The 14,484-nt window shown below is 35.3% G+C and overlaps 1 protein-coding gene across 1 annotated transcript in view; it reads left to right on the top strand.

Moving 5' to 3' along the window:
• tmem117 (transmembrane protein 117) overlaps positions 1-13,389 on the top strand; it is a 57,745-nt gene extending 44,356 nt beyond the window's left edge. The window contains exons 6-8 of the mRNA XM_034032661.3: positions 2,632-2,791; positions 8,464-8,593; positions 10,158-13,389. Coding sequence (XP_033888552.1) covers positions 2,632-2,791; positions 8,464-8,593; positions 10,158-10,804 — 937 coding nt within the window. The 3' untranslated portion in view covers positions 10,805-13,389. The remainder of the gene's footprint in view (positions 1-2,631; positions 2,792-8,463; positions 8,594-10,157) is intronic.
• Positions 13,390-14,484: the final 1,095 nt, after the last annotated feature.

The following is a 14,484-nucleotide window of genomic DNA, read 5'->3' as shown; positions in this document are numbered from 1 at the left end:
AGGAGCAGCAAATTAGACAGCTCTCACCTGAAGACTGTAGCTTTAAAATGTGGTAGAGATCCCCACACAGACAACATTAATCAAGAAGTAATCTATGACATAGCTGCCGTTTCCCAGTACAGTAGGCACGCCTGCAGATATGATACACTAAATAGCTTTGTCCAAAATAATGTGCTTCACAAGTTATGAGGTAAAATGTACAATAAGTGTAACATATATACAGACTGTGATGTCATGACAATATAAATAAGGTATGATAAACAAAAATGGGTCATTGCTCATTTGAACCACATCCCTTTTAGTTTCTGCTGACAGTGTCGTGCACATCTTGGTTTTATATGAGAAATGAGACATCGTGCCACTTTGTATTGCTCTTGCATCTCTTGAAAGCAAAATGCATTCAAGGTACTATGAAGATTAAAGTAGTACACAAACAAGTCAGCTTTCCATGTCACAACGGTGGATGTTTGATTTTTGTTCATCTCTGTGTAAGCTATTAGAGCATTATCTTAACACAGTTTTAAAAATGTATACAATCTCCCAAAACAAATGAAATTGCAATAACAAAGAAGAGTCAAGTGGTCCGCTCACAAGTTTATAACAGGATCTATTAGATATTTCAGGACATCCTATAGCTGCAACATACTAGTTTTCAATTACTCAATAATATATTGTATATACTTTTGCGTGTGTTGAAAAATGCATTTACAATGACCTCCTGCATTTCTTGGCATGTCTTAACCATTTGCATTAAGCATGTTCTTTTGTTTTTTTGGGGAAGAGAGAATACACAATTTGTTTTAATCTTCACGCAACCTCAATTAGTGCTCAGGTCAACAAGTAGAAAGACATTTACTGTATGGATTCAATCATTTTAGGTTAGGGAGACGCATACTGTAAGCCTAGTAATGGAATGGAAGTAACTCCTGGAACATCTCCAAAATGGTTCACAATCTCTATAGAGCAATTAAATATGTATGAAGATTTTTTTTTTGGTTCAAGTTCAAACACATCAACCTGCGGCTTATATTTTCTCTTTAATTTATTATTTGCCATTTGGTGTGTTGATGCCTGACGGCCTAAAACATTTCAGAGTGCACCAGGGCTCTTGTGTTGAACATTCATTGACAGTTGTACAATGACCGTTACTATTTTTATTCATCATCTTTGGGAGATAAGGCATGAGCTACAGCAGACAGCACAAAATTAGGGTTAGACCTAATAGAGTCAGACTTGTTAAGAAATCCCCCATGATAAATTGTAGCTGGTATTCCACAACATGCATCTAAACTCTAGTTTTTTTTACAGAGGGAAAGGGGCTATAGGACACATATCATTGTGCTGCTGCTGCTGCTGCTGTAAGACAAAGCTCAGCATGTAAGCCCCTTACCCTCAGATCTTTCACATGGAAAGTGATTTTTTTTTTAATGAAACTTTAGTTTGTATTATGTCAACAATGCTGAAGCCTTTACCTGAAGTGCTGACTAAGAGTATTATTCATGTTTCACTTACCGGTACAGCATTAGAATAAATTAACTTAATATATGCAATATATTAGCAATGCAAGCAGATTTGCATAACAATTGTAAAATATTTCAATATCTGGCCCAAGATCTTTAAGTTCAATTCAGTATCTCTCTTATTAACTCTTTAGATAATGTACTTTAAATATCCTGCTGTTGACCTGGCTCTTTTTACTCAGGCACTGTGAGAGACCTATTTGTGTATTTCTGGTATTATTACTAGCCTTGAATGTGTTGAGTGTTTTGGAATGTTGCTGCTGCACTGTATAACAGACCTACCTTGGTGCAGTAAACAAACATTTTCATGCAAAATCTTTACAAAAAATAAGAGAAATGGTGACATCGAAGGCACAAGGATCTATTTTCCAATAAATATATATTTGTTTTTCATGTTTGTGGATCAGATGCACGAGACCAGAGCTGTTTAGGGTTATGTTTCCCTGGTCACCTCCTTGCTGGCCATTCAAGCCACAGTGAACAGCCCCATCTTGTGCCACATGATCAGGGTGCCTTGGACGAATAATTTGAATGAGTTTTTGTTACTTTTTTTCTTGTTTTCTTTTGTACATTTTCAATGATTTTTTTTTTGGTTGGTTTTGGTCCCTTTTGTATATATGGCCATAATTCCCTTATTTATTATCCAATTTGTTCAAATTTTTTCTTCCATGTTCCCTACATGTTGAAGTGTCAGATTTCAGCTGGCCATGCTAAAATATTTTTTTACAAAATAGCTAAAAAGCGTCTCTTTTTCTGTGGTTTTTGGTATCTGTATTTAACAGGTTGAGTTTCAGACTATTTCTAGAGTGTGCTTAGTGTGTGCACATTCATTTCATGTATGACATGTACCTGTAACCTTCATAGTCTAATCTATCAGTAACAGTAAAAAAAACAGGCGAAAATGACTCAGACCATAAATGCAATTGTAAATCAATGTTAAACAATAATGGGAATTTAAAAATTCAACAGAGAAAGATTAGTACATACAATAATCGTGACTAAAACAGATTACGTCTGCAACATACAGCAATACGCTTTTAATATTACAATTGGTCAAAATAAACAAATAATAATAATACTGACGTGCACTCCTGTATGTTCTGTTTTTCAGGACGGTACTGTTTTCTCTGACATCCGTAGTGGTTCTTGTCATCAGCACTGACTGGATCAGCTGGGATAATTTAAACAGAGGATTTCTGCCAAGTGATGAGGTCTCCAGGGCATTCCTCGCTTCTTTCATCCTGGTGTTTGACCTCCTTATCGTCATGCAGGTTAATTAAAAATACTTGCACCAGCCCTCTCAGAGTGTCATAAACCCTATATCCTGCAGATTGAAAAAAAAATCACGTATAGTGTTGAGATACACATAATGCATAAGTGTCTGCAAGACACACACTCTCACACACGCACACACACACACACACACACAATTTATTCTGAACTTGGCAACACGCATTTGGGCTGATAATCCTGTGTTTCGTAAAATGTTGAGGTTAGATTTAGTACTCAATTATATAATTACTGTACGTCATAATTAGAAAATACTTGGTTAATTTTAGTATGTTCATTTTTTTAGTAGTTGAATAGTACTTATCAGGAAGATAATGCTGCCATAAACTGTATTTATTACAGGCATATGCGCTCTTAATAATTAGTAGCCTAATAACTAGTGCTACTAGATTTATGTACGATAATCACCAATAGTTTTGTGTTGTGTTTTAAATGAGATTGCCAGGACCTAGGGAGAAGATTTAAATGTATCCATGGCAAATTGCCACCACATGTAATTGAACTACTGTGACATAATAATTGTCTAAAGTCTTCAAATAATTAAATTGGAATATATATACACTACCAGTCAAAAGTTTTAGAACACCCCCATTTTTCCAGTTTTTATTGAAATTTAAGCAGTTCAAGTCCAGTGAATAACCTGAAATGGTACAAAGGTAAGCGATAAACTGCCAGAGGTTAAAAAAAAAAGTTTAGGTTACCAAAAACTGAAAAATAATGTACATTTCAGAGTTATACAAAAAGGCCTTTTTCAGGGAACAAGTAATGGGTTAACAACTTACAGCTGTTCTGCAGCAATGGAAGTAAATTAAGCCTTGAAAGTATTCCTACAGGTGTCCCAACTTTTGTTGATTACTTACAAACCCTCTGTCTGTATAAAAGCAGTGTTGGAACAGACTGTGTTACTACACCCTCTTAAGCATTATTTGGACAGTATTGTACTGCAGGAAGTAGTATATTGCTCTCATAATGGCGAGAAAAAGGCAATTAACAAAGGAAGACAGACAGACCATTATAACCCTTAAAAGTGTAGGTCTTTCCTTTAGAGAAATTGCAAAGAAAGCCAAGGTGTCAGTGAGTACAGTTTCCTACACCATCAAAAGGCACTTGGAAACTGGAGGAAACTCTGACAGGAAGAGGTCTGGCAGACCCAAAGCCACAACAGAATCAGAAGACAAGTTTCTGAGAGTCAACAGCTTGCGTGATAGGCGGCTCACAGGACAACAGCTTCAAGCACAGCTTAACACTGGTCGAAGTAAGCAAGTCTCAGTTTCAACTGTGAAGAGAAGACTTCGAGCTGCAGGTTTGACAGGTTGAGTGGCAGTAAGAAAGCCATTGCTAAGATGGCAAAATAAGAAAAAGAGGCTTGCCTGGGCCATGAAGCACTGCCAGTGGACTACTGAAGACTGGAAGAAGGTCTTATGGACCGATGAATCAAAATTTGAAATCTTCGGTTCATCACGCAGGGTTTTTGTACACCGTTGAGCAGGCGAAAGGATGGTTCCTCGGTGTGTGACACCAACTGTCAAACATGGAGGAGGAAGCATGATGGTCTGGGGCTCTTTTGCTGGATCCAGAGTCGGCGACTTGCACAGAGTGAGTAGCACCCTGAACCAAAACTGCTACCACACCATTTTTCAGCGCCATGCAATACCCTCTGGTATACGCCTAGTTGGTCAGGGGTTCATCCTACAGCAAGATAATGACCCAAAACATACCTCCAGGCTATGTCAGAACTACCTTAGAAGAAAAGAACAAGATGGTAGGCTTCAAATCATGAATGGCCAGCACAGTCTCCAGACTTAAACCCCATCGAGCTGGTTTGGGATGAACTGGACAGAAGGGTGAAAGCAAAGCAACCTACAAGTGCAACACATTTGTGGGAACTTCTGCAACAGTGTTGGGAAGAACTTTCCGAACAATATTTGATTTCCATTGTAGAAAGAATGCCACGAGTGTGTTCGGCTGTTATATCTGCAAAAGGTGGCTACTTTGATGAGTCAAAAATTTAGATTAAATTTTGTTAAACAAAACGATTCCATGATCTCTTTTTTATCTCCAATTGTTTATTTGTTCTATGCTTTAATTTCAGAGTACATTGAGACATTAAACTGCGTAAATTTCAATAAAAACTGGAAAAATGGAAGTGTTCTAAAACTTTGGACCGGTAGTGTATATATAATTCCAAACTAAGTTACACAACAATTCACCATGAGCAGGATGTACAGTGCTGTGTGTGTTACTATTATTATTAATGTTGTTGATTCTGTTCTAAAAGAATTACTGAAAGGCATTAAATCTTGATAGCCACAGCTACTGTAGATATCGTAGGTGAATTTCATGTTTAGGTTAATGACCTAGTGTAGTCTTTCAGAATATAGGTCATCTGCAGGCTCAATCCTTTCTTTCCCCATGGTATTTTTAAATTATCTTTTTTAATTATTTCACGAGAGCAGCCAGCTTTTTTACTTCCCACACATGAGGCCTTGCTACGATTAATTGGATAAAAGTGGAAAACAAGTGCTCTGGGCAAATTGAATGTACTGAATACTGAACTACTAATATGTCAAGGCTGCTTACACATGGCTAAGCAACCATGATCTTTTAAAAGGTAAACCAAATCTAAAGCAGAATACATTAAAGCCCCTGAGAGTTTGTGCTGATACTTGTACTCGTACTTGCCTTTAGAAAGTATTTATCGTCAGATATTAATAAATCCATTTGTTAATGTGTTGATTTCAGAACAAGAAAATCTGTCCTTCCCTCACCTTTACAATTGAGTACCAATCAATGGAAATTAACTTATGCGTTGAGTGTTTTAAAAGACTGGAAGCGAATCACATACCAAGGCCGTAAAGTGACAATAAAAATCTGTTTATGGCCTCAGTGAGCCTGCAAAGCGCCTGTCCCCTTTAAATTACAATCCATGACGTTACCTTTTAAAAGATTTTAACTTATCTGAACTGTTTGTGTGGCATCTTGTAGATAACTGCCTTCTCCAGAAGTGCTTCTTCTCTTTATGAGTCGATAAGCAATGTGTGATCATTGACATGAAAGTAAGAGCACTTTGTCTTCTTACGTGTCTTCCACGATATCTTTCCACACAGACTCCTAATTTACCATCGGCCTTTACAGTTTTAGGATGGCACATTTAGCAAGGCTAGTGTGGTGGCACAGCTGTCGAAGACAAGTTTCACTCGTATATGTTCTGCAGGCGCTTAGTGCTACTGCTTTGTTTGCTTACTTTTAAAACAGCAGTGCCTGATAATGCAGGTTCATGTCTTCAATTAAATCTCCTTTAACTCTGAAGAACATTTAAAAACAACAAATGGCAATTTCTTTGCAGCATCAGAAACTTCATGTATTTAATTGATTTTTGTTATTCATGCATTAACAATTTAGTCCAATGTTGTTTGTTTAGAATTTATACACAGTGCAACAATCAGTCCTTTTGTGTGCTTTCAGCAATTGCAATAATGTGTTCTAACTAAGAGCCAGTGACCTTCATTACTGCCCATCCCAGGTTTTCCATAGTATGCTTGATTTATGATGTGTTTTTTTTTTAAAACCATTTAATGAAAAAACCTCACTCAGATTGTATCTAGACTTTGTAAATGTTTGTTGGTAAGGCGGTAAAGGGGTTTAGTGAAGGTTTGCTTTATTTATTTCTACAATATTTGGATTCGCCACGGTACACATTTGCCGGACTTCTCCCCTGTGTATTCAGAACATTAAAAGGCTTTTAGTTAAAGAGAAAACATGGGTTGGCCGTTACTTTGCAATAAAAGCTGTAATTGATTTTTTTTTCTTGGTTAAAGTATAGTGCAGTCACTCGGTTAGTCTGTGCACTTTACGTAGGTGTTTGTTAAATAAGATATTAATATGACAGCACAGGAGCTGATGAACAGATCCCAGGCAACATGATTCAGTCAATGTCTCCTCTTTCCTTGTTTATCTTGTTGGTTCTAAATGTAATGTTCGTGAAAGCTGAGGCATTGTCAGCAGAGCAGATTTTAGTCATTTTGTCCAATAACCGCGGTCTGCTTTGTGTATGGCTTGGTCCTTCTGATTTAGATTATGAAGGCTGTTTAAGAAGCCTGTAAACTATCATTAGCAGGGCTTTGCAGATCTTGTGCCTCACAGCCACTCACCATTCTCCAACTTGGCTGCTGTGCTGGACATAAAATGGACACATACAGTATGTCAGAAAGAAAATGGACAACATTTTGAATATTTGTGAATTCAATCAAACTGATAACAATTGCCCAATAAGATGTCTTCTTTATAAGTACTGTAGTTGGTAATTGGGTGATTTACTAAAATAAATACACCATATATACACACAATAGGCAGGCGGTCATTGTACTATCATATATCATAATATATTCATATTCAATGATAGTATTCAACCAGCATAAATATGGAGATTTATATAGAGAAGAAGTGCCAGTGCCATATCACACAATGGAAATGATTTTACATTTCCAACATGAAATCGGCTGTTCTGATCCTTCATCTTTCCCTATACAGGATTGTATAGGGAAATATCAGTTCCACTGGTATTATTGCCATATAAAATGTAAGTATAACTCTGAAAAAGATCAATATATAAGCCTAGGATAATCTAGTTATTATACACCCCAAGTGCTTTGCCAGCAAAGTTGCCCAATTATAGATCAAAATGTCAAGGACAGTTAATTTTGTAATGACCCAAAGAGGTTGACAGCAATACAATTATGGGTGACTACAGCTAATGTGTAATTTTGTTTGTTTGACTGGATGGATGATCAATATGAGCAATATAAGTCGCTAACTCCCAGTGACCCACCTTGGATGATGTTTGAAATTTCATGACACATATTTTTTTAAACAAATCTCCCAGCAAAAAACAAGTTAATCTACATTATAGCTCTCTTGAGAGCAACATGGCCAAAACTTTCTTAAGAATACTCAGTCCAAACCTCAAGTTCAGAAAGATCCCTTTAATTGATTTGTATAATCTTTCATTTTAAAAATGACTTATAGTAAAATTCAGATTAGGGGGTACAGTATGAAACAATGTATTATATGTACTGTCATACATGAATGTGATTCAGTGGTTCAGTAGTGAGGGTGTAACAACTACATGCTAAAACTCAAGGAGCATAAAGCTAAGGGGGGAAAAATGGTTTGTTAGCAAAGGGCAATCCTGTATGGGCCAAACAGTCTTGTTATTTTGTTTACTGAATACAAAAACAAATTACTTGCTGTATAGGCCAGACTTTTTGACCAGTCATTCTTTCTAAAAAATAATAATAATAATAATAAAAAAAACTATAAATTGAAATCTATCTTTCATAGTACACCACTGAAAAAGGGAAGCTTTTTATCAAGACCTAGCAAAAGAAACATTTCTATAGCAACTCAGGGGCCAAATTTGCAAAGCATGTATCACCATTTTAAAAAGAAAACAAAGATTTATGTTAAAAAGCTCCTATGTGCACCTTAGTTGTTTCTTGTAAGTGTAACATTTCTATTTTACAAAATAGGGTGCAAACACAGCACTTATCAATTACTCTAAGTGGATAAACATATTTTCTCGTAGTGTCAAACATGATCAATTGATACATAAATAAAAGATTGATCTGAAGAGCGGTTCTCTTTTTTTAATTAGGACTGGGAGTTTCCTCACTTCATGGGGGATTTGGATGTGAACCTGCCTGGAATGTCTACCACCCAAGTAAAGCTGAAGCTGCCTGTCTGTAAATGTATTTTCAAAGAAGAATATCATATACATATTACAGGTATGTATGAATGAAATACGATATTTAAAGAAAACAAAACTGCTTTATAACAATCTTCCCAAATTGATAATACCAAAATAGTACCTTGCCCTTCCAAGTCAGATATTATGCATGTGGAAGTCTTTTGCAGACAGTATTTATCTGAAATCTGCATCTCAAGTTAGCTATGCATTTCTTTTCATACACCTATTGCGTTTTCAGTTTGTGTACATGAATAAGAACAGGTTGTTTCTCCTCCCCAGACTACTACTAGAAAATGACGTTGTAGTGTGAGTTCTCCCATACACTAAATGCATTACAGCAGTCATAGCATGGGACAGCATTTCAGGTATTTTGTTTGTGATTAAAAATGAATTAATAATTCATCTTAAAAAGCTCCAATTAGGCTTTCCCTTTTTGCATTATTTTACAATGATTTACTTGTGTGACCATTTACCATACCTGTGTGTACTTTAACATGCTTCCATTGTGCTTTTTATAATAAAATTGTAGTTTAGTATAATTACAGTACATAATAAAGATTATGATGGAATGATACAATGGAAACAGTACTGTATTTTGAAAAAGTTCACATTAGGTTGCTAATAGAATATTATTATATAAGAAGCTTATTGGTGACAATCCTCTTTTAAGTATATTGAATAACTTACATTTGGCTTGTCAGTGCAAGTTTTATTGATTAAATGCTTCCTGTTCACAGTAAATCCCAGAGACCCTTTAATTGACCTTTTTGCAAAAAATTAGGACAACAGCTATCGTGCTTTCATCAGTAGTTAATCTACAGTTTTTTGTTTTTTTTTGTTTAACTGACTCTGGCATGTACGATTTTTTTTTTTCTAAATGATTCAGTCCAGCCTGTAATTTACTCCCATTTTTTGAAAGGTTAAAAACATCTGTAGCTATTTGAAGTTGTTCTATTCAAGTTGTTCCTTTCCTGACTGTATAACAGTAAAATTACTTTCGGGAGTAAATTGCAGCTTTTACAGTAGTAAAACATATGAAAAATAATAATAAATCGAGCAATTCTCCCAGATTCTGATGTATTCAATATCTTGTGCTGAAGATTGTCCTTAGCAATCAGTTCTCTACAGTATATTATATAAAACTCTGAAGTGTAACAATCTGTTCAGCCATCTCCATAATACTGTCACAGCTGGGATAATATGTTTAAAAAAACATTATGAACAACCATAAATGGGATAATATTATTAATCAGGTAAGAAATGGCAGGTGAGAACAAAATACATTTTACAAATCAGAGGAGGCCATTTTGGCCAATGATCAGGGCTTGTCTAGTTCCAAGTTAGCAGTTGATCTCAAAACAGATGTGCTTTTTTAATACTGAATCATTGGGATCTTTAAAGAACTAAAAAGGTAAGCGACCCCAATGAGTATCTGTATTAAAGGCATGGCTAGGTGTATTAACCCATTGCATACCCTCACCACTCTCTGTGTATCGAAGTCATCTTCTCTTTAGATCATAAATGTGTACTTTAAAGTAATTCTTTAACTATTTTACAAAAAGGTGATGACTTTAAAACATGTTTTGTTTGTTTCTTAACAGGGAAATGGTTTAATTATGGAATAATCTTCCTTGTCTTGATTTTGGATTTAAATATGTGGAAAAATCAGATATTTTACAAACCTTATGAATATGGTCAGTATGTTGGCCCTGGTGAGAAAATCTTTACCGTTGAAGACCCTGATACCTTGAAAAAGTTTAATGAGACCACTCTGACTTGGGCATGGAGATCCACCAACATTGATCTGAAAAACAACAAGATCTACAGTCAAAACGATATGTTTTTGCACAGCAGGTATACAGGAGCCAGCCTTGATGTCAAATGTCTAGCTTTTATTCCTAGCCTGGCAGCTTTTGTCCTCTTTGGATTCTTCATTTGGCTCTTGGGGCGATTTCAGAAGAGTGACCAGGGCATGGAGAACAAGGATAAAACCTACGAAAGGATAAAAAGAAAGTCTCCATCAGAGTATAGCAAAGACATGGGCGCGACTCCAGAGGAGGCCCATGTTACAATGAATGATGGATTAAAAAGGAATACGCCCATGTTACTTTCTGTGGAGACTCACGTTATTGGATCTATCTCCCCTTCATCAACAGAAACACAGGAGTCTCAGCCTACTGTTGTCTCTGAAGGTGTAACGCCAACAGAGACAGTTGTCTCCAATGATGTCTCTAACCCTTCAACCTAATCCAGACACAGTTTGACTAAAGAATACCTTTCTGACAACCTCCACTGTTCCCAAGTTCTTGTCATTTTATTTTGCCTTTATAATTACAAGACAGCTCAATATTTGTGCATCTTAAATGTTTGTCTGAGTGGTAGGAACCAGAACTGAACAAGGTTCAAACATGAGAAACAAATGTGCTGTAAGTGCTGCTAGATTCCTACTATAGAAGCACATTTTTTCATCTACGTTTTTTTTTTTTTTACCTTTTTTGTAACTTAATTGAGCCCATGATTTAATTGACTTTTTTCAGAACAATTGTAACACTTCTCAATGATAATTGTGTTATAACTATGTACACAGACTTCACAGTCTTGTTGGTGCTTAATACTATACTGTATAGCAGGCCGAATTTTCTATGTTTATTACAGTATATGTTTGTGTCAACACTAAAGTTATCGTAACAATTGTAATTATAGTATTTGTTATTATTATTATACTACATACAGGTATAAAAGAGGTGCCTTGCTTGGTTAAGTCCTGTAAACTATTTTACAGTTATCCCCTCGAGCTTAGAAAGAATTATCTTCTGGTGAGCACAAAACATTTTATTTTGCACTAGAACAATGGTCTTTCCATAGATATTGTCAATGATGCAGAAAAAAACATTTCTGCAATGAAGTTGGGATAGACAGCTGGACTGCTTTAGGATGCAAGTGTGGTGATTATCTTTAAGTGCTGTAGACTGCTAGTGAATTGAAAATAGTGAAGCAGAAGGCATTGGCGTAAACTTCTCCACGGGACACTGCATGTGAAAGTGGGGCTTTATGCAATAGTGATTATGAGAGCTAATGGCTAAATGTGCTTTCCTTATAATTATATATACAGTATATATATCAAAAACCCCAGTCCTTCGCCTCGTGAAATGAAGGTTAACTATTGCTAAGCCTGGGCCATTAGTTTTACGTGATTGTCATCTGGACAAGGTCATTCAGGACCATGGGTGGAATGATGTCAGACTAAATACAATGCAACACTGCTTACATTTGTGAAAACGTTTTACATGGACCAGATGTACTGTACAGTGCTTATAGTGCTCCAGTGTATGTGCATTTTAAATATTACCATTTTACAAGGTAGTGACTGACTACAATTAATAAATGATTACATGGTGAAAGAAAAAAGTTGCTTGTGCATACCACTTTCAAATTGCACCTCAGATCACATGCAATGTCTAATTGCTACTATGTCATAGTTACTGTGTCCTAAACTATAAAATAATATAGATCACTTCAATAAACTCAGACACAGTTAATATATGTTATTCATTTATTTTTATTTAACTAAAATAATAATATGTAGCTGTCTGTTTTGATGATCTAAATACCGCCACCCTATAACTCGATAGAAATCCTGCTGGTGTTTTCCCCTTAGTGATTGGTTAGCCCCTTTATTGATATTAATAAATACAATAAAACATATAGAGGAAAGAGGTTTGCATTAGATCAAGTTTGTTTTATCAGTGGAGGTATTAAGATACCATCGTTTCAAAATGTTAACATGTGATCGTCAGTGATATATGATGTCACTGGCTATGTTTACAACAGAAAAAAATGGACTGGTATGCAGTTGGCGTGGCTTTGTAATACGATAATATTTTCAATATACCTGCATTTGTAGGAAGGTTTACAACAAACCTGTCTGTGGACTGAGCGAGTGCCACTGTCATTGTCATTTAAATGAGGTGGGGCTTTGCTAAAATGGTTTAATTACAGTTAAAATGAAAATACATTTAGGACTGACGGCACAGTAAAATAAATATAAAATATGTTTACTGTTATATATAGCCCATCATTCAGTCTATTCTGTAACGCTGCAGTGTTTCGAAGCTATAACCTACCTCTACATGGTTCGAATCCTGTCACTTTATAAATGTGCTTTTATACTACTGTACCATCTGTTGTCTTTTAAGAACACACAAAATATACATATTACAAAAACTGACATCATACAGGAATGCTTTGGAGGAAGATTGAAGGTAAGATGTCATCATTAGAGTTCCATGAAAGAAATATATCAAGTTCCACGAAAGAAAGCAAACATTGTATCTCTGGCAACACCATAGTGGTATATTTTTGCATTTAATTTATAATAGCTTAAAGACAACAGTAGATCAGCACATAATTAACTGCATAGATTTTATATTTTCAAAAATTAAACTGTAATTACAAACTGTATTTTTAATGTAAGCCTATTCTTGTGACAGAGTGTATTAAAACTACAAATGTATTTTAAATACATAAAACTAAAAATCACCCTGTCAGACACAACAAAACATTTTGAAAAATGTGTGCCTGCACCTTAAGACAAGTTGGGGATTTTGAGGAATGAGACTGTTGGGGTTTTTGTCACAGTTGTATGAAAATGCATGTATTCTTGTTATCCCTACCATATGACGAAGTGAATGATACGACACACTGTTTGTCAAGCTAAAAATTTGCTAAAACAGCCACGAAGCCAATTACATGGAACGGCATAAAAATCCCCCTGTGCTGCATATTTAAAAACTAAGCTGTTAATGGAATTTATCATGATCTACTTAGAAGAAAAAAATATATATAATGAAAATACCTTACTCATTCATTTAATCTAGAGTAAGTGATACTGTATTTAAAGCTTTGGAGGTATAATACTAAGTGGATAAAAAAATTATATATATATATATATATATATATATATATATATATATATATATATATATATATATATATATATATATATATCTAGGGTATTGCCACAGCTGTTCCAAATGTTCTAATGCACATATCTGGCCATTCTGTACCATGCAGAAGCATTATTTTATGTATAAAGGGTAAGCAGCTTCAAATGTCATTGCGTTCCTGTGGAATCCCAGTTTCCTTATTTTTTCAGTAGTTGACCTTTAAATTGTGCTGCCCCCACCTTCTTCATACTTTTATTGTGAGGATAGTTAAAAGGTCACAGCATCAAACTAATTTCTTTGGAATCAGAAAGTTATCAAATTGAGCCCAGATTTCATGTGCTCGGATAATATAGAGTGAATTCTGTCAAATAAAATTATTCAAATTCAGTATTAGAACAACAGAACTCAGAACCACTCAGAATGATTGTAAACTAGGATCAGGTTAGTATTTCAGTAAAACTACAGCTTTGTTCAATAACCGTTCAATAAACACTTAAACCTCCTGTACTTAGCACAGTGAAATTCCAGTTACTTCAGTCTAAATAAAATCACTAGTATCAGTCAATGCAGCTAAAATCTTCAAGATTAATACTGTACTAATAGAGGCCACTGTGATTTGAATACCCCTGATGGAATGTAAAATACTGGTATTTCAGCTACTGTTTCAGAAACACATGCTAGACAAAGAGAAGGCGATGTGATACCTTTTATTGGACTAACTAAACAATAATTAATCACAAGCTTTCAAGACCTCAAATGTCTCTTCAGGTGAAAGTAGGAAAGAGAGATTGATGTTTACAAAATACCCTAGCACTGTAATGTAGCTCTGCCCTCAACTTCCTTGCATTTGGTGAAGTTATTTGTTTGTGCCCATTCTCAAACATAAAGGTAAGGGGAAGGTGTAAAAATAAGTAAGATTTGAGGCTATTTACTCCTAAACTAAAAATAAAAAACATATCAAAGTCAAAAAGTGAGAAAATTC

Source organism: Acipenser ruthenus, chromosome 14 (genome assembly GCF_902713425.1).
Source record: "Acipenser ruthenus chromosome 14, fAciRut3.2 maternal haplotype, whole genome shotgun sequence".
In the NCBI taxonomy this organism is placed as follows: Eukaryota; Metazoa; Chordata; class Actinopteri; order Acipenseriformes; family Acipenseridae; genus Acipenser; species Acipenser ruthenus.
The sequence above is the reverse complement of the archived record's forward strand: the minus strand, read 5'-3'. Positions and strand labels throughout refer to the sequence as shown.